This window comes from Vigna umbellata, chromosome 10, assembly GCF_029865625.1.
Source record: "Vigna umbellata cultivar VRB3 chromosome 10, Vumbellata_1.0, whole genome shotgun sequence".
Classification (NCBI taxonomy): Eukaryota; Viridiplantae; Streptophyta; class Magnoliopsida; order Fabales; family Fabaceae; genus Vigna; species Vigna umbellata.
The window spans coordinates 14,715,064-14,735,069 of record NC_142174.1 but is presented as its reverse complement, the minus strand read 5'-3'; the positions used below and the strand labels follow the sequence as shown (position 1 = coordinate 14,735,069).

The following is a 20,006-nucleotide window of genomic DNA, read 5'->3' as shown; positions in this document are numbered from 1 at the left end:
CTCCACTATGTTTTTGAACAATATACATGCAAGCGTCTAATGGATTACAAAGCCAAGATTCGTCCAGGACATTAAATGTCGGCCGCCCACAATTAGACGTCTGACCTGTACTATCTGACGTCTACATTGACGTATTCCAATAAGACATTGGTGCATTAAAAGCCCTAAATAACAGATGTTAAAAGTCTTTTCTGCACTAGTGCTTTTAACATATGCTTTAGAATTTATTTTCTTAATTAGCTATAGTAAAATAATAGCTAGAAGTAGTGATTTATTTGAGTTGAATTTGTAGGATATTTTACTTCAAATTAACGGATTTTATTTGTTTGTTTTCTATAAAAGAAAAATAAAATATGCACCAATAATATAAAACAAACAATAAGTCAATATTTATATTAACGGTTGATTATAAAGATTTCGGGTTTAAGGTTGTTTTTAATAATGTACAACTTATATTGTCTAGGCGTTATTATTTTCAGGGGTGTTTATAATTTATGTATTAATTTAAGTGTTTTTGAAGTTTATGCATTGCGTTATTATAATTATCTTATTTTAGAAGATCTAATTATTTTTTAAAATTTCATCTTTATTGAATAAGAAAAGAATATTGAATTATGTTAAAAAAGTAAAAAAATGATTATAGTATTTTGATGAAATTGTATTGAATGAAGGAAGCATTAAGATGTTTTCTTACAGTTTTCAAAAGGAAGTGATTTGAACACACACTTGATATGTTAATATTGAAGTGGTTAATTTTACCAAATTATATTGAAAAAGAAAATAACATAGTTGTGATTCATGCATCTGTGTGTTATTTTTCATTACAGATTTTTAAAAACCTGACAATTTTTAGTGTGATGTATAGAACATCATATATATATATATATATATATATATATATATATATATATATATATATATATATATATATATATATATATATATATGTGTGTGTGTGTGTGTGTGTGTGGAGTTTGCTAATTTATGTAAGGGTTTTTTAGTTGGTACATTATAGTAAAGTGTACAAGTTACAAAAAAGTCTTTATTAAAAAAAACCAACTTTAAAATAAAAGATAGTTTTTTATCCCAAGAAATTATTACCTTTTATTATATATTTTTTAAAAAATAGTTGTTTTTTAAAATAAAAAATAAAATAAAAGATAATAACTACTTATACACAATAAGAATGATAAACAACCACCTTTTATTTTTTATTTTAAATTAAATATTAAAATTATTAAAATATCCTTGGATTTAAAGTTGTATATTTTTAATAAAGAGTTCTTTGTAACCTAAAATTTGGTACATTTTGCTAAAATGTATCAACTAAAAAAATCCCTAAATAAATTAGCAAACCCATATATATATATATATATATATATATATATATATAAAATTAAGTTTGATCAGAATGGGTTAAATTAATAACTAAGTTTTCTAAGTGATGTTATTTTGATATTAAGTGTGAATTGTGTACAGGTGATTAAAATTTTAATAACGACTTTGAAAACGTTGAAAAAAAACTTAAGAATTTTATGAATATAATAACTTTGAAAACTTTTAAAAGAATTTAAGATTTTTATAAATATAATAAGTATAAATAGTTATGAAAAATGATTATTTTTTGAAAAATACTATTTATATTTTTATTAAAATAATATTTAACTAAAATATATAATATTTGTATAGTTAATAATAACTTAATAATAAATAATAATTATAACATTAAATTGTTGATATTATGTATATATTATTGAAATAGATTTAGGTTTGAAGGGTTTTGTAACTAAAAGACTTAATAAATAATAGTTTTTAATAAGAAATTGCATGGATTTTAAGGAGAATAGTAGAGTTAGTAAAAGTAAAAAGAGTCACGGTGGAAAGAGAGAAGAAATAAGAGGAACAGGAATAGGAGGATCCCATTGGCATTGATTCCCAGGGGAGGGGGGGGCAAAAGGGTAGGAGAATGATGGTGGTGAGTGACAGTGAATGCAGGTGGCAGCAGGAGTAGCAGAGCAGAGCCAGAAGCCTTGCAGTGACTCAGTGTGACTCAGTGTGTTGGTGAACAATTGCGTACACACTCACTCTTCTCATTAATGTATTCCCTCACTCCCTCCCAACCTACAACTTTTTCTTCCAAAACAAAACCTATCAGATGAAAAACCTTCATAGAAACCAAAACAACTCTTTACATATTTTTTACTATATTTAATACATCTATTAAGTCTGAATATTAATTTCTAATACTGAATTCAAAATATACAGTGAATAAAGAAGACTGATCGAAACAGTGGTTATGTAGGAAAGAGAAGTGAAAAAGCAGCGGTATTAATCAAAGAACTGTAGTAAATGAGAGAAAAAACATGGTTAAAGGAAATGTCAGTATGAAGTTTAAAAAGTGAGAGTAGAGGTTGAATGAATGAGGTTGAAAAAAGATATTGAAGAAGAGAAAAGAGAGGGAAGGAGTAGTTGTGATGTGATGATTTGGTTGCATGAAAAATGAGGAGGTGACGCTGCAGCAACATTCACTCACAGCACCGGGTTTTGTCTCATATGGGTGGAATGGAAGTGAAGTGTTATTATTATTTTGCAAAGGTCCAAAGTTGAAACGTTGAATTCCTTGTCATATTTGGTTTATGCAAATGCTTTTTGTCGCTGTTGACTTAGAAAATGGTGAAGCAAAGCTAAACTGGGGAGGGGAGAGGTGAGTCTATCACGTGCATGGATTTGACATGATGGAATGAATACCAAGGAAACTTCATTGTCATTATTATTACTATTAAATGGATGACATGAATATTCTGATGCCATCAATAACGTCCCCTGGTCTGCTCTCTTCTGTTCTCTCATTTTACTACCTTTTTGTCCTCTCACCCAACAAATGCCCCACTCCTTCTCATCCACACCTTCTCTTCTTACACCTTTTCTTTACCTACTCTCACTTTCACACCAAAACTCTTATTAATTTCAATCTTCTTTTCCTCTAAAATATACCTTTTTTTTAATCATCTTATTCATTTTCATCATCCAACTCTTTTTCTTAAATCACTTTCGTTAGAGTAATAATCATAAGAGACAAAGATCATTGAACTTGTCAAGAATTTTTGGTTGGAGTGGTGGTGGGGTGGAGGGAGTGGGATGAGACCGGATGAGTCTTTGCAGGGGAAGCCATTCAGGAAATGATGTGTGGATGGACCACTATTATTGAATTTTACGAAACTTTAATGAGAAACACATGCTGCAGTTATTTTCGGGGTTTTCGATATTTTGTAAGACAATCATGGTCTCCATAAAATTTCAACACTAAATTAAAAGAGAGAGAAGACAACAGGGAAACAAAATCCAATAATTTTAAAGTCTATAATTAATGTGTCCGGTATCTGTAAATTTTGAACTGGGGAGCAGGACTTTCAGGTCATTAAGAAGCAATTTATTCTTCAACAAATTTATGACATTTTTAAAATATAATTTCAGTATTTAAATATGCTAAGTAATTGGCACATTTGTTATCGTTTGTTTACTATTAATTCGTTCAGTATATAAAAATAAAAAAAAATTCCTTTAAAATTATAAACTGCGATAAAATTTGTATTAGATTTCTTACAATATCTATAAAAGTTTAACATATTTTCAAGACCAATATTTTAAAGAAGAAATACCTTTACTTCTCTAAAATCATGATGTGAAAAAAAAAACATATGTTTATGTTGAAAGTTGAAATATTATAGAAACTAAAGAAAAGATTTTTTTTTTGAATTTTATTGAAAGAAAGCTAAATTTGAGACAGGACCAATAGCTTATTTTTGGCATGGAAGCTAAAAAAATTATTTCATTCGAGATGATGAATTTTGTTTTTTGTTATTAAAAGTAAGGAAGGGTTTCCAGCGAGAAAAATAGAAAAGAAACCGCATAATGTGGAAATGTGGGAAGCTGAAAATGAGCATCCGCAGCAATGGTCTGAAAACGAAAGCAGATTCAACTTGAAAAACAGAAAAGAGATATTATTGGGCTAGTAGAGTAAAAAGGCAATCGTGTTTCGAGAGGGTAGGTTTTCACAGTCATTGTCAAAATGATTTCACACTTCAAAAGTGTAAAAAGTACATATTAACACACACACAAATATAAGAATGAGATGGCTAAGCAGAAAGCGTTGAGTGTGAATTGTTATTATTGCACAACAGAAAGAAACTAGACAAGTTACGTAAGCTTTTTCACAGTATTTTGTTGGTTTGAAAGAAAAAACTACAGTGTCTCGCTCTTTAGAGAGTCATAAACAAAAGCTCATTATTGCTCTGCAAGCAAAAAAACATTTTGGAGTTTTGCATGCCACGCACGGTAGCGTGTGCGGCGGGAGGTACGAAATAAAAGTCATTAGCATTAGTGACTTCAGGATTCCGCTTTTTCTATTACATAAACTGTACTTCTTACACAAATCTAACCCTTCAAACTCAAACAACGGATAAAACTACCTGCGTGAATCCGGGAGTTACTTTATCTCCAAGTCAGGCCCACTTTCAAGGCCCAAAGTGAACGGCCCGGAATCGTTCGTAGCCTTAAGCCCAAGATTTCCATTTTTCGGGCAACGGCTGCTACTGTTACGAGATGAATCGGCTGGATGTTCTTACATCGTGTAAGAAGAGCTTTTATTGGAATGAATATAATAGAGCATAGAGGAATTATAATGATGAAACGGTTGGTGCATAATATGATTATATATGAATATGAGTATTAATGTTGTTATTATGACGAGTCAGCAATGATAGATAGGAAGGTTTGCACATCTGGCGCACCCGAAGCAGCAAGGGATTTGGCGTTGTAAAAGCGCGTAATGTTGTGATGTTGTTGTGTGCAGAAGCATGGCGAAAACAACAACTCAGGATTGAGAGAATTAAGAGAGGAACACCATTCAATCCAATCTCTCATTTCTCTTCCCTTCTCTGAAATTTCATTGCATGTCTGCACACCAATTTCTAACAATGGCGATGATCACGTGCCCGCGATGAAGCCTTTCACGACATTGTTGCGACCATCGACATGCGTTGGTTACCCACCCTCATCTTCTCCCATTCCCATTCATCCTCTTCACCGTCAACCTCACCGTCACCGTCGTCGTCGTCGTCGTCTTCGGCTACTCGCAAATCCTCCTCTCCCACCTCATCTACCGTGTCCCACGCCAGGAAGCACACCCGCTCCGCCTGGTTCTTCGGCGGCACCAGAAAGTCGACGCGCTCCAGGAAGCTGAGCCACGTGGAGGACATAGACGCCGTCGTCATCACCCCCTTGTCGCGCTCCACCAGCACCTTCGATCGTTCCTCCGCCCCCTCCTCCGGACCTCAGCCGTTACCCTTGCCCAGAGCTATCGACTCCCGTTTGCCCTCCTCCAAAGATGCCGCCGCCGAAAAACCCAATGCCGCCGTCGACAAACCCAATGCCGCCGTCGATTTTACCCTCCCCGCTGGTTTTCAAATGCGCAGGTAATTCAATTCCTTCTGTCAACTTCAGTACTCGTTATTTCCTTTTTAGTTTCCGTTTCCTCGTGTACTATTCAAATAATTTTCATTGAATTTTTTAATTGTGCTTTGTCGTATTTTGGTATATTTTAATGTCATTAATTAATTGTGCTTTGTCGTATTTTGGTATATTTTAATGTCATTAATTAATTGTGCGTAGAGTTTCAAATTAGGAAAAAAATATTTAATAGAACTTAAATCCATCTGCACAGATATATCTGGGATGAGATTATGATGGTTCAGGATTATAATAGTGCATGTAGTATGTAATAATTTATTTCCAATCTTTTGTCTTTTATTCTTTGCTTTAAGTAAAACATGTGTAGCTTTAAATTAGGAATTAGTGAAATAATTTGTGTCGTGACATAGGGATTTGTGTGTGTACAGTGTATTCGCGAGGGAAGAGAATAGAAAAAATATGGAGCACGTGGAGACAAAGTCACCAAGGGTGGCGCCTCAGCAAGACACGAGCAGTGGTGCAAGTACAAGTGCTCAAGGAGATAACTTCTGGTTGAGTGTTCCTGCAAGAAGTGCTCCAACTAGTCCTTTTGCCAGTCCCAGAATCATCCCAAACATTGCCAAAACCGATGATTTTGTCCCGTACTATTATGTGTCACCCAAAGCCAACCAATTCTGGTCTGCACCAGAGATGCCAACATCCGACCCTTCAGCTGGGCACCCACCTCCTGCTTTCTTTGATTTATCAGCACTGCGCACTGATACCACCCTTTCTCCTCCCCATCAAAGCCCGCGGGGAAAAAGCCCCACCAAACACCCCAAAAGCCCCAATGCCCATTCTTCTTCTTCTTCTCCTTCTCCTTCTCCATCCGTACACCCCATTTTATCCCTTGACACCTCAATGGCACGTCGGGAAACCACTCTTCCTTACTCTGTCCATCCCTTACCCTTGCCTCCTTGGGCTGGGCCTGGAGCTCCCATAGTCTCACCTCCTGCTATCTTTTCCCTTCCTGTTGCTAAGACGGAACCCTTGCCAATGAAAAACCAGTGGCAAAAAGGAAAACTTATTGGCAGAGGTACCTTTGGATCTGTTTATGTTGCCACCAATAGGTATGTACTACTGCTAGACGCATGTTTCGGAAGCATTCATTATTCTTTTAAGCTCTTACATTCTCTCTTTCTTACAAGCTCGTCTTAAACACATTGTTTTGTTCCACGCAGAAAAACTGGAGCATTGTGTGCAATGAAGGAAGCAGAAGCCTTTTCCGATGATCCAAAATCTGCAGAGTGCATAAGACAGTTAGAGCAGGTTGCTTACCTCTTTAGTGTGTTTCTTAGCTTTATGTGTTGTACGAATTTTGTAATTACACTATCTTCCTATGTTGTACTTTGTGATTAAGATTATCCCACTTTAGTTATCTGTAATTCACCTTTTTTTTCATTACAAATTTTCACCTTTTTTCAGGAAATTAAAGTTCTTAGCCAACTGAAGCATCCAAACATTGTGCAGTATTTTGGTAGCGAAATAGTAAGGAATTCTTATTCATATGATTTGTTGTCCAAGATTAATGATTATTTATAGAACTACCATGTAAAACTTCTGCATCTTTGGGTTGTGTTCTGACAGGTAGAAGACAAGTTTTATATATATTTGGAATATGTACATCCTGGTTCAATGAATAAATACGTTCGTGAACATTGTGGTGCAATAACCGAATGGGTTCTTCGGAGTTTCACACGCCATATTCTTTCGGGGTTGGCTTACTTACATAGCAAAAAGACAATTCATAGGTACTGATCACATGCTTGATGTGTTACATAGAATGAGATCCTTGTCCAACTAGTATAGGAAATCGATAAGAAATATTTGCATAAATACTATAAGTTTTTCTTTTTCAGAAATTCCTGATTCAGTTTGCATTTGGGAGATCTGATGATGTGTTTTTTTTCTTTTACAGAGACATCAAAGGGGCTAACTTGCTTGTTGATTCTGCTGGTGTCGTTAAGCTTGCTGACTTTGGGATGGCCAAACATGTAAGTTGTCAAATTCCCTTTCTATTTCGCATTGTTGAAAATTGGTGTGTCTCCAAGTTCTTTGTTACTTGGTCTGAGTTTTTTACGAAGTACAGTTCTGTTCTATTTGGAAATTTCCTCGTTGGTTTCAACAGCACCTTTTCTCCTTTTGTGCTCCTTATAATGCTTTTGAGATTTCTGTGTCCACAGCTAACTGGACACGTTGCAGATCTTTCTTTGAAGGGAAGTCCATACTGGATGGCTCCAGAGGTATATTCTAACTGTTACTCCGTAGCCTCTCGGTTGTTCTCTATTGATACCCGTTTCTCGTGCAGCTTATGCAAGCAGTTGTAGAAAAGGATAATAGCGTTGAAGTAGCTTTTGCTGTAGATATTTGGAGTTTGGGTTGTACAATTATTGAAATGTTTACGGGAAAGCCTCCTTGGAGCGAGTATGAAGGAGTAAGCATCTACGAAATTTTTTTTTCTCCTTTTTATATCAACTTGTTATTCGGAACAATTCCCACAAGGTGTAGTCTATTAGAATTCTCTTATAACATTCTTTCTTTAACAAACTTTTTTATATCCTATTAGTTAAAATTTGAATAGATTCCACTAGTTTAGAAAGAGTTCCACCGCTAACTAAGAAATAAGATCCGCAGATTTATTGAAGCCTCCATGATTTTCAACAAATAAAAATTATTGCAACGAAAGTGTTAAGAGGATTAATATGCTGATATAGCATTTCTCATCTTATTGATGAAGTACCGAAGTATTCATTATAAAATAATGTTTCTTGGTTAATTAACTACAATGATGTATATTTAATTGGTAAACTCAGGTCTAACAACCAGCTTAAAGCACCTTAATGCAACTTCTTTTCTGTGCAGCCTGTGGATTTGTCAGAGATGCTGTATGTATACATGTTTTTTCATTTATGAACTAGGCCTGAAATTCTCATTTAATTATGCAGGCCGCAGCTATGTTTAAGGTTATGAGGGATACACCTCCTATACCAGAAACATTGTCAGCTGAAGGTAAGGATTTCTTGAGGCTCTGCTTTATAAGAAATCCAGCCGAGCGACCAAGTGCTTCAATGTTATTAGATCATAGATTTCTGAAAAACTTATGACACCCAGATGTTTCGTGTTCCACGCATCTGTATAATGGAGCACCCTTAATGGTAATATAAATGTTTGTCTCTCTTGCTTTTATCAAACCATGGTGCGTGGTGTTAAATTTATGAATTGATGACTTGACAGGATATCTACAGTCCCAGAGATTTGATCACATTTCCATTTCCTGTGAACATATTGCTGAGGGAAAATAGCCACTGCGAGGTGAGAATTTTTCATTATGATGTCCTTGCCATTATCCTCTGCTGGAAATGGAGATTGAATACGTTGCAGTGGCATCTCAGCGCTCTACTCGCTCTACTGTTGAAGTGCCTGCAACACTTTGGATGAGATTTCTGTGTCGGTGTCAAATATGGTGGCTATAAGAAAATAATGACTGGTCTGGTAGAAGTACGTTCTCAAACATTATGCCAATGGCTTGAGTTCATCTGGACTTGTTTAGGATGACTTGCACCTGTAGATGTTGCAGGTTCTTTCCAGGGATTGTCACCGACGCCCTCTCTAAGTAACAAGCTTGTTCAGTGTTCACCATGGAGTTAACAGCACGAGACTTTGGAAGCAAATTTTGTACAATATTAGTGATCCAGAAGTGACACAGTGCAGTCAATTTTTTTAACAATAACAGCAATGATTTTTTACATTAAAATGGATTATTTATTCATTACATACTGATCAAATAACACCATTCTATTTTGTTTAACAAAATAATTGTACAATAAAGAACGTGAAAAGCACGGGGCTTATACGTTTCATTGAAGTAGTAGCACTTGTTTCCAAAACTATTTTCATTCCAGGAAACTATCTGTTTTTTACTTTCGAATCTTTTGAATGGTCTAACTATTACGTAGTATCACTCATACTTACTTTTTATGATTTAAGTAATTAAATTTTTACTAAATTAGTCCCACGAATAACTATTTGTTGGATTATTCATGTTAACATGTGGAACAGTTGATGAATTGCGCATTTGACTTTATTATCGCATTTTATAAATGAATTTAACTACAATGTATCTTCTATAATAACATTTTAACAATAATATTTTGATTTTGATATGGCATGAGGTAAACTTTCTTCCTCGTCCCTCTATGCTTTTGGGATGTTATGCATTTTTATTATTAATTGTTCTTGATTTTATCTTTTTTTTTAAGTTGTATAAACAAAATTATGAACCGTTACTGTCAAGATTAAAAGACTGAATATAAGAAAAATTGTTTAAAGAATAACTTACTTTTCCTTTTAAAAATTATAATATATATCATGAAAGATTAAAATAAAAAATAAAATAAAGGAACAGTATGATAAATGTTTATTGAGAATTGTTGAGCAGGCAGTGATCCCTGAAATAAGCATTATTTCATGAAGTAGACTGAATTGCTTGTATTACGCCCGCTTGTTGACCAGATAGTGGGATTATTGGTTGGTAATATCTAAAAGTTAGCGCAACAATTAATTTCTGTAATGTATTCCTTTCTATACCTCGGGTCTTCTGTTGAGAGATTCCTTTTTAAATTATCAGAACCAATTTGGAATTATTAGTTTTAAATTACTTTTAAATTTAGGTTTTTGTAATTAAATCTCTATTAAAAGTTTTTGTTTTATTAAATGCTTAATTTATTATTTTCTAAATACATTGGTGTCTGTTATCTTTATTTTTTCGTCCCTAAATCGCTTATTATTTAGTTTAATCTTTCTCAGTTAACTTTTTTTTTTAGAGAAATGAGTTAACAGGAAAAAATTAAAAAATTTAAAAAGAAAATAAGTGATTAATTAGAGACAAAAAATAATAATCAAATAATTTCATTCACTATTAAAACTAAATGATAAGTAATTAGAATAAAGTAAAAGATATTTTAAATAATGGATAAAGTAATTGTTTTAATAAAAACCAAATAAAAATATTAAATGATGAAATATTTATAATTTAATTAATATATAAATTTATGTTAGTTATTATAAAATAAATGTCCAACCATCACGTGTAAAATATTTTCGTTAAATAGAACTCAAGTGGGTCCTTGTTTTTTTTTCGATACTCAATTGAGTCCATAAACTTGTAAAATTGAGCCAATTAAATCTTCTCCGTTAAGTTTTCATTGACGTCGTCTAACTGTGCTGAGCTGTATTTTTTTTTATGTGGTGTGACATTGTATATTAAATTGAATGGGTGATCGGTTGTATAATCAACAATTCCACGTGGAGGCTTCTTCTCCTACTTCTTCTACGGCCACCGCAAACCCTCCCAGAATAGCCCCATCGGTCGTAACGGCCTCTTCTTCAACCGCCGGTACTCGCCAACCTCGACTGCAAAAAAGATTTCAAAACACAATGACACACACTCATACAGGTAAAAAGGAAAAGCAAGAACTTTCTTCAATTGTTGTTGGGAAGAACACACATCCCTTTCTTCCATTGCGAAGAAATCTCTCGCAACCATTTTCCCTTGTGACGTTTTAACCATCGCCTACGTCACGTTTTCAGCAATTTGGCCTGAGATACATCGATCCTTTTACGCGTTTCGTGTCCTTGCTTGGTGGCTGAAGTTGCGGTTCTGGGCGAATTGATATACGAATTGAAGATCGCGACTTAGGGTTTTGATTTGAGGCTTTTCTTAGATCTTTTGTGTTGTCTTGGTTGTATGTTTGAATGGAGGTCGAGCGTAGAGATTGGAGAGGTTGGGGTTTTAGGGTTCTTCGTGATTGGAGGAGACCGGAGGAAGAAACAAAACTACATAAGTAAATTATATGCACTTTTTAAAGTTACTCCTTTGTAACACCATACATGATTTCTCCCAGACTTCTTGAAGATCTTCACCTTTTACATATGAAAGAACGTCCCTCAAGTATGTTTTTCCATCATTTTAAAATTCTAATATAGGTGGAGCAGAATGTTCCGTTTGAAATGGTTCAAAAGTCCAAATATGTTGTCATTAATCATAAGTTAATTTTTGAAAAAACAAAAATCACAGGGAACAGCCACAACATGTTATGTTGCTCTCTACCCAAACGTGAAAGGTGTAATTGGAAAGCACTTTGTGAATTGCAATCTATGCAAGCCAAGTGCGCATGCCAAAAACAAACATCTAGCAAATAAACTCTGGGATTTCAGCAACGAGTTGATCAAATCGATTTTAAAAGTTTGAATACTCTCGCAGCTTGGTGTTTTCCTCCTTAATTTGGTGTTTTCCTCCTTAATTAGGGACAAAAGCCACTTGAAGTCTATGAAAACTGTTGTAGCTCATGCAATAATAAGAACGTTATATACAGTTATATGTAATTCCAGTTTGTTCTCGGAGGATGTTTCTAAACTTTAGATAATTCCGCCGTTTCAGCCTGAACGTGATTTTCAGTTTTTTGCTTGTTCTGCCATTTCGTATTCCCCCATAACTAATTGTTAGCTAGCTGCTCTGTTTTATGCTGCTCTGTTCTTTGTTGTTCTATTCTATGCAAGTACCATAACACTCTGTAACTTTACATGTCGCAATTAAAGACTGATGCATAAAGAGGAGAGACGAACTCGTTATGCGATTCGACGATTCTACGAATAGAGGGGAGAAACACCACGAGGGACCGACTACCTCCAGCGGCAAGGAGCAACTGTGACGGCGGTTTCCGGTGACCCTAGAAGAAGTAGGAGAAGAGGCCGCCACGTGGAATTGTTGATTATATAACAGATCATCCATTCAATTTAATATACAATGTCACGTCATTAAAAAAATACAGCTTAACCTAGTTAGACGACATCAATGAAAACTTAACTGAGAAGGCTTAATTGATTCAATTTTATAAGTTTATAAATCCAATTGAAACTGAAAAAAAAAAATAAAACTCACTTAAAATTGACTAACAAATACAAAGATCAAATAAGATTTAAACCATAAAACTAATATGCTAACAATATGTGACATATATACTTAAAATAAAATATTTACCACGATAAAATGACAAATAAACACTTTTGTTAAAATAGGACGTTTAATATTAAAAGGATTTAACAAATTTGTTATGTCAGAGTTCTTAATAACATTGTGGGTACTAATTTTTTAATTTATATAGTTTAATTTATTTATTAATTTAGGTGACGTAGTTGTTGTTTTCTTCTCTTATTTTATTGTCACATACTATTTTATAAATTTAACTAATAGTTATGTGACAATTCAACAATGCAATTATCTTTAATATCTCAAACTATTAGTTTTCTTCTAATGAAAAGATTATTACAGGTAAAATTAAAGATTTATTGATGATGAATTAAAAAAAAAAATATATATATATATATATATATATATATATATATATACAAAAAATAACAATTCTATAACGTAAATAAAAGAACAAATAAACAGCAAAAAAATTAATTAAAAAATATAATATTTTTAAATACTCAATAAAACGCAAAAAAAAAATTATAGCTCAATTACACGTAAACTTAAAACATAATTATACCTATTAAAAAAACGGACGTAAGGAGCGCGTGAGGGAGGCAAGGGATTATTTTGTCTTTTGTGACGGCGTGACTTGGATGACAACTATGCTTCTTCACGTGCATTTATCTATTTCTAGAATTTACTTGAGTTTCAGTGCCCAACTTTACTCCTCATATTCCTATAGTGCATAGGGAGAAAGGCGAACCAGCCATGGAACCTCCTCCATCACAATCCATTCAAGTCTCTGGAGATGATACACAAGACAAGGTCATCAACGAATGGTATTCTTCTTTTCTATCTTCAATCGCTTCTTAACTTTTTTAAGAGATAACATCTTTGATTATTGAATAATCTAACTGTTTATTTGTTTTTGTTTTTCTTTTCTGGATACATGTAGTTGTTCTTGCTGGTATGACTGTACACAAGGTCTCTTTGATTTCTTGTGCTGTAACTTTTAAAACTCTTTATTAGTGTTATTTCATAGGGACATGGGTATCGAGTTGTTACTTTTCTCTTCCCCATATCAGATGATTGATGTATGATCTGAATTAACTAAGAAAAATCTGTGCGTTTTTATCATAGACTGATACAACATTCTTCACTTTTGTGTCTTTTGGATGCCTTTGCTAACTGAGTTTGAGATTTTTGTTATATAAATCAGACTGAAATTAGAATGTATAGGTGAATCCTAAGAATTCTAGAATCTGAGTTTATTATCCTATATATCCAAATCGTTTGGGAATTTCATGGTTGTTTTACTAGCAGAGGATCCTGTTTCCATAAAGTGGTGTGGGTCTGCAAAAGTCATTCTTTTAGTCAGAGAATCACAACAAGCTTTTGTGGCAAAAACTGAATATCACATAACAACTATCAGAACATGGCAGTAGTAGGAAAGACACATTTTTATTTATTTGACCCGTATTATAAAAAATAATAGTATCAAATTAACATAAAAATTTTGTGTGTATTAAAATATTATTATTATTATTATTATTTTTAATTACAACAAAGTTTTGTTTTATATTCAAACTAATCAATTTCCTGGTGTCACCTTGATGAATAAGGCTCATTTGATGCATTGTTAAAAGATAGAAAGGAGTTCAAATGATCGGTAATGAAGATGCAAACAATCCTTTATTAGACTAAGTACACTAATGAAGGTAAAACGATGGAGAATTTTTAGAAGGTGATTTATTTATTTAAAAAAATTAAAATACTTTATAATAAAAATTTTTATTTGAATGTAAGGGGAAAAAGGTAAAATTTTAGGATTTTGAGAACATAAAATAGTTATTTAAGACTATATAATTTCAAGTTTTAAATGAAATTTATTTTGGATTCTCCTCCTTTAAACTTGTCTCTTTGCATCATGATTTCTTTTGGTGTATAAATTAATATAATTTTTTTTATAAACATTAATTATGTTTTCAGATTTTTTTTATTACCCCATGTTAATTTTTAGATAGGGTCATTTTTCATTAATATCTGACAAATCTATTTTTTAATGGATGTTAATTAAACTTTTTTAATATACGCTAATAAAACAATTAATTAAGTGATTTTAAGGAATATAGACAACGTGTATTTTTTGTTTAATATTATTTAAATTATGTAAATTTGTAACAATATTATTTTGTTTTTAACTTTTTGTCACGATTTTCTCAGCTCATGTGATACTATGAATCTCGGTCAAATTTGTTTTATCAAAGCCTGTAAAGATAATTTTTATTTTTATGTATATAGAAACTTTTTCTAATTGATGTTGTTATTTATTGACAATTTTTTTATTTAGGAACAGTTGAAATACTTTTTAAAATAAGAAAATTAAAATTTAATATATTTGAATTATTTTATTTAATTAACACAGTTATAAATTTTAAAAATTTAAAGTAAAAGTAATTAATATTTAACATATTCAATTTTTCTGTAACGGTAAAATATCAGTTATGATGGAATTTGAATGGACTGATATTAGACGAGTCTTTAAGATTTGGGCTGGATTGAGTCTTTTTTTAAGATGAATCCTTGAAAACAATAATCATATCCTTCAATTTATTTATTTTCTGCATTATTTTTACTTAGAAATTTACAATTTGTTTATTTTCTGCATTATTTTTACTTAGAAATTTATAATTTATTTATTTTCTGCATTATTTTTACTTCAAAAAATTACAGATATAATGTCATTAAAATTTTAGAAATTTTTATATTATTATTTTTTAGTTAGCTTCGCAGGTAAGGGCGGATATTAAATAATAATAAAAAGTTGACTCACATTTTTTTTTTCAATGAATTAGAATTTTTGAAAGATAGATTGATTGGATTCATAAGTTTATAGTAATAAAGTTAAAACTGTTACGTATGTTACTAAATATTATTCAGAATTAAAAATAAAAATATTAATTTATATAATTAATTAAATATAAAAACCACTCAAATATTATTAAACATTATTTTAGTATTAAAAAATTAAAATTGTCAACTTAAAATTTACGTAATTAATAAGTACTGAATAAAATAGGTTTAATTTAGGATTGAGTGAGTTGTATAATAGTATATACTTTTATAAAGTCAAGTAAAATTGACTTACGAGTCCGAGCCAATTTTATGGTTTTATTTTAATAACTTTTATAAATGTTAGACAAATTTATGGAATATTATATATGGATTAACTAACGTGAATTTGTTATAATTTAATTGTGTTAGTGAATTTGAGTCCTACCCTTTCCATGAGTATTAAATATTTGGAGGAATGCGATTTTCATAAAGAAACGTATTTATAATGTTATGCATAATCTGTATAACATAACATTTCATAAAATTAAATATTTTCCAAAAGCAGTTCTAAGATATGAATTAAATGTTTGGTTATGAATTTGGTCAGACTTTATTTTTTATAACTCATTCTTTTATTCAGATGCTGACTTATAAATAACTTTAAATATGTTATTCATGAAAAAAAAAAGTTTCTTAACAGACTAAAGTCTTTTATAACAATATATGCTTTTAAATTATTTCAAAATAATTTAAATATTTTTTTTAATCTTTTAACACACCTTTTTGGTTATGGTTAACAAAGGAAGGAAGATATTCACCAAATAAATAATACTATAGACTACAATTCCATTCTCTAAACCTTATAATTTTTTTTTTCTGGACTCCATGTCATAAATCAAAGTTAAAATACTTTTTTTTTCAGTACGTCCAGAATAATAAAATAAAATAATTGGTCTAATCAAAATTACTATAATTTGTAGATTAATTTATTGTTTAAATAGAATTTTATTGTTAAACTGCCGTTTCTTGTTTAGGCCATGAGTGGATTTGAGGGAGTGGATTTGAGGGATTTAAGAGAATTTGAAGATAAATATTTTTGTCGTTTATTTGAGTGAATTTGGAGGTAAACGAGAATTAATTTGGAAATAAATTTTTTTAATTTGTCACGTCAATACAATTCTATACTAATTCTCACAAATTTTATTTCCAAATTCACTCTCATTTATCTTAAAATTCACTCAAAAAGAATTTATCCTCAATTCTTCTCCAATTCACTCAAAAGAATATGGCGTTGGTTTAGTTGCACGATTGAAGGTTACGAAGTGAGAGAAATAGAGTGTTGCTTTTATATATATATATTGTATACCAACATCAAGTTGATCACGTCGTTCCCGCAAAATGATTAGTTATTCATATTTTGTTAGCTTTTATCATGACTGTACACACATAGTCCACCACATGACACACCCAAGAAACACAGTCAAATGCAACGCACTTTCGGTATATTTTGCTTTCAAAATTCTCCTACTCCCACAATGCACACGACTTAATCCTCAAACTGCAACCTTAGCATGTTACCAAATTTTCATATTATTTTTGACAATTTTTCACAATGTATATATATGTTTTTCGATAAAAAAAAGAATATTATTCAACTTTTTTAAGTTTTAATTACATTTCTTAACTTTGACACTTCAAACTGAAATTAGTTTTGAGATAATTATTTTATCATAATTAATTAAAACTACAACGGATAAAAGGAACAAAGGCTTTTAGCATACCCAGACTCAATGTATACGTTAGAATTTGAAATAGGATAATGATACTTTTGACAACAATTTTTTATAACATTTTAATATTATTTACGTGTCATTCTTTGATTGATTTAAAATTATTTCACAGTCAATAATAATAATTATAAACACTAACATGAACCAATCACAAAATGACACATGGATGATGTTAAAATGTTGTAAAAAAAATATTTTCAAAGTATCATTATTATCGTTTTAAATATGAGTCTAAATCTTATTGATTCCTTATGTGTGATTGGACTCAATCTGATTGGGATGTTCTGATTGATATTCCCGTTAGTGAATATCCTCTTCTATACACCTAACAGTGTGTACTATTGCAAACATCCTATTTTCTTCGCAAGGAGCTTCACGTGTCAACTATGCAGTTTCCTTTTTTCCATATGTCTTTGAAGCTGTTAGTTTTTTATATGAGAGATACATTATGACACTACATCATCTTGGCACTTAGAGCAATTGTTAACTATGAGATAGTTCTACGGAAGTTCTCTACTCCATTAACAAATACCAAAACCAAAAGTAGCAGACATTTTGGACTTGTACCAAACGAGAGTGAAAGGGACAAGGATAGTGGCCATGCCACTCTCCACAAAAGCAAAGCTAGTGAGTGTGTGTTTTTTCCTATAAATGGCTGTAGTTTGCAACTAAATGTCACAAGCAATTCTAATAATTTTTCCTGTTGTCAACTTATGGAGTCATTTGCCTCTAATAAGCTTCCTTTTCTTTCACTGTTTTGGCTTCTGTTCCTCAGTCCTCTAGTGTGCTGTCAACTTTACTATAACTTCTATGACTCAACTTGTCCAAACCTCACCGGAATTGTTCGATACAACGTGTTGTCAGCTATGGCCAAGGACGCAAGGATTGCTGCCTCTCTCCTACGCCTTCATTTTCATGATTGTTTCGTTCTTGTAAATAACTCGTCTCAGTTTTAGTTGGGAAATCTAATATCAAAGCATATTTTTACGTTGCATTCAAATTGACTACGTGTGCTGTTTCTTCCTTTTTCGTCACGCAGGGATGTGATGCATCGGTGCTGCTAGATGACACTGATACTCTAAAGGGGGAGAAAAATGCACTGCCTAATAAAAATTCACTGAGAGGATTTGAACTCATTGACACAATCAAGGCCAACTTGGAAAAGGCTTGTCCTTCCACCGTGTCATGTGCTGATATACTAACTCTAGCAGCAAGAGAGGCTGTTTATCTTGTAAGACACCAAATTTTCACTGTTTCGAATAAACCATACTAAAAAATACGCACTACTGATAATTAGTTATCTGGTAAATTTTTCAGAGCAGAGGTCCATTTTGGTCTGTGCCTCTGGGTCGTAGAGATGGTACAACAGCAAGTGAGAGCGAGGCAAATAACTTGCCATCACCCTTTGAACCTTTAGAAAACATTACGGCCAAGTTTATATCAAAGGGTCTTGAAAAGAAGGATGTAGCAATACTGTCAGGTTTGTCTCCTTCAAAATTCGATCAGTACAAAACTCTTTACACAGACATTTCATAGATGTTAAACCCAAAGAAAAAGTTAAACAAAAATCCTGACTTCACATTTTCAGTTAGAATGTTCATGTTTATATATGTAATTAATGAATGCAGGTGCACACACTTTTGGCTTTGCTCAATGCTTCACGTTCAAGCCGAGGCTGTTCGACTTTGGTGGGTCTGGTAAATCTGATCCAGCACTAGATGAGTCACTTGTACAGAGTTTAAAAAAAGTGTGTCCAAACCAAGCTGATTCTGACACCAATCTGGCTCCCTTGGATCCTGTGACTACTAACACATTTGACAACAGTTACTACAAAAACATTGTGAACAACTCGGGTTTACTTCAGTCAGACCAGGCTCTTTTGGGTGACACTGCAACTGCTTCATTGGTCAACAACTATAGCAAGTGGCCTATTCTGTTCTTCAGAGACTTTGCTGTTTCTATAGAGAAAATGGGTCGCATAGGTGCCCTTACAGGACAACAAGGCCAAATAAGGGCAAACTGTAGGGCTGTGAATTGAATAACTCTTATTGCTCTTGCCTTTTCAAAACCTTTGTACAATAAATTCTGGGTCTGTTTGTGTTCAAATTTAAGTAATGTATGCAACTTTCAAAAAATAAAAGAAAAAAATGTGCAGTTTGTTATATATCAAGAGAGGCATATATTATATATGAAGACACCTTCTTGTGAAACTAATAAATGCCATAACTTCAACAAAATATAATGAAATTGACTGAATAATGTAAGCAGGGAGAAATTGAGTAATTGTGTCCATTTTTATAGTGAAATGGTAATATGATGATAACCTAGGATAGTTACACAGAAATGAACAAAGGAAATACAACAACATATGAAAACATGTCAACATAGATATAAAATTAAGACTAGCAAACGGTTAAGTTGGAAATGAGTCATGTATTGTACAAAAAAATTATATTTTCATATACAAAGCATATGGTTTCAATTGGGTAAATGGTCTTTGTACTATTTACAGCAATTGGCCTTAGTGGCATGTAATTACGTCACATGTTCAGATGTGTCAATAGAGTGGTTGACTCTTTTTGAAAAGTAACAAGAGAATAATGGAGTACATATTTTGACTTTTTCCTTTCTAATAATGGCAAATATTCTTCTTAAATCTCCTTGTTTTTTTCTTGCATATACGAATATAAAACTTTCCATTTTTTTATTTTTAAATTGAGCAATTTAATAGTAGAAAATTACTTTCAAATTACAATGTGGAAAAGCATATTTCATAAGTCATATTTTACTTTTTAGATTATACAATTTGAAAGCTATTTTCTTTCCCAAAAAAAAATCCTTCTAGATTGAATAAATTGAAAGACTAAAATGACTTTCTGAAATTAGAGAGGATTACG

The 20,006-nt window shown here is 32.1% G+C and overlaps 2 protein-coding genes across 2 annotated transcripts; both read left to right on the top strand.

Annotated features, from left to right (window-relative positions):
- Nucleotides 1–4,605: 4,605 nt before the first annotated feature.
- LOC124830838 (mitogen-activated protein kinase kinase kinase 5-like) lies at nt 4,606–9,345 on the top strand. The gene is made up of 10 exons (XM_088100802.1): nt 4,606–5,474; nt 5,898–6,578; nt 6,690–6,777; nt 6,934–6,996; nt 7,096–7,259; nt 7,427–7,502; nt 7,692–7,751; nt 7,817–7,942; nt 8,454–8,663; nt 8,743–9,345. The coding sequence occupies exons 1-9, from the start codon at nt 5,035–5,037 to the stop codon at nt 8,610–8,612; spliced, it is 1,857 nt and encodes a 618-aa protein (XP_087956928.1). The 5' UTR covers nt 4,606–5,034; the 3' UTR covers nt 8,613–8,663; nt 8,743–9,345.
- A 3,840-nt stretch (nt 9,346–13,185) lies between these two features.
- Nucleotides 13,186–19,273, top strand: LOC124830795 (peroxidase 10-like). The gene is made up of 5 exons (XM_047304620.2): nt 13,186–13,323; nt 17,885–18,041; nt 18,149–18,340; nt 18,427–18,589; nt 18,738–19,273. The coding sequence occupies exons 1-5, from the start codon at nt 13,253–13,255 to the stop codon at nt 19,145–19,147; spliced, it is 993 nt and encodes a 330-aa protein (XP_047160576.2). The 5' UTR covers nt 13,186–13,252; the 3' UTR covers nt 19,148–19,273.
- Nucleotides 19,274–20,006: the final 733 nt, after the last annotated feature.

What these genes read in the sequence shown, in the direction of transcription:
- LOC124830838 (XM_088100802.1), top strand. Translation starts at nt 5,035, where the DNA reads ATGCGTTGGTTACCCACCCTCATCTTCTCCCATTCCCATTCATCCTCT. An exon ending in GTTTATGTTGCCACCAATAG is followed by an intron (nt 6,579 to 6,689) that starts GTATGTACTACT and finishes TGTTCCACGCAG; the next exon opens with AAAAACTGGAGCATTGTGTG. An exon ending in ACTTTGGGATGGCCAAACAT is followed by an intron (nt 7,503 to 7,691) that starts GTAAGTTGTCAA and finishes CTGTGTCCACAG; the next exon opens with CTAACTGGACACGTTGCAGA.
- LOC124830795 (XM_047304620.2), top strand. Translation starts at nt 13,253, where the DNA reads ATGGAACCTCCTCCATCACAATCCATTCAAGTCTCTGGAGATGATACA. An exon ending in GACAAGGTCATCAACGAATG is followed by an intron (nt 13,324 to 17,884) that starts GTATTCTTCTTT and finishes TCTGTTCCTCAG; the next exon opens with TCCTCTAGTGTGCTGTCAAC. An exon ending in TTCATGATTGTTTCGTTCTT is followed by an intron (nt 18,042 to 18,148) that starts GTAAATAACTCG and finishes TTCGTCACGCAG; the next exon opens with GGATGTGATGCATCGGTGCT.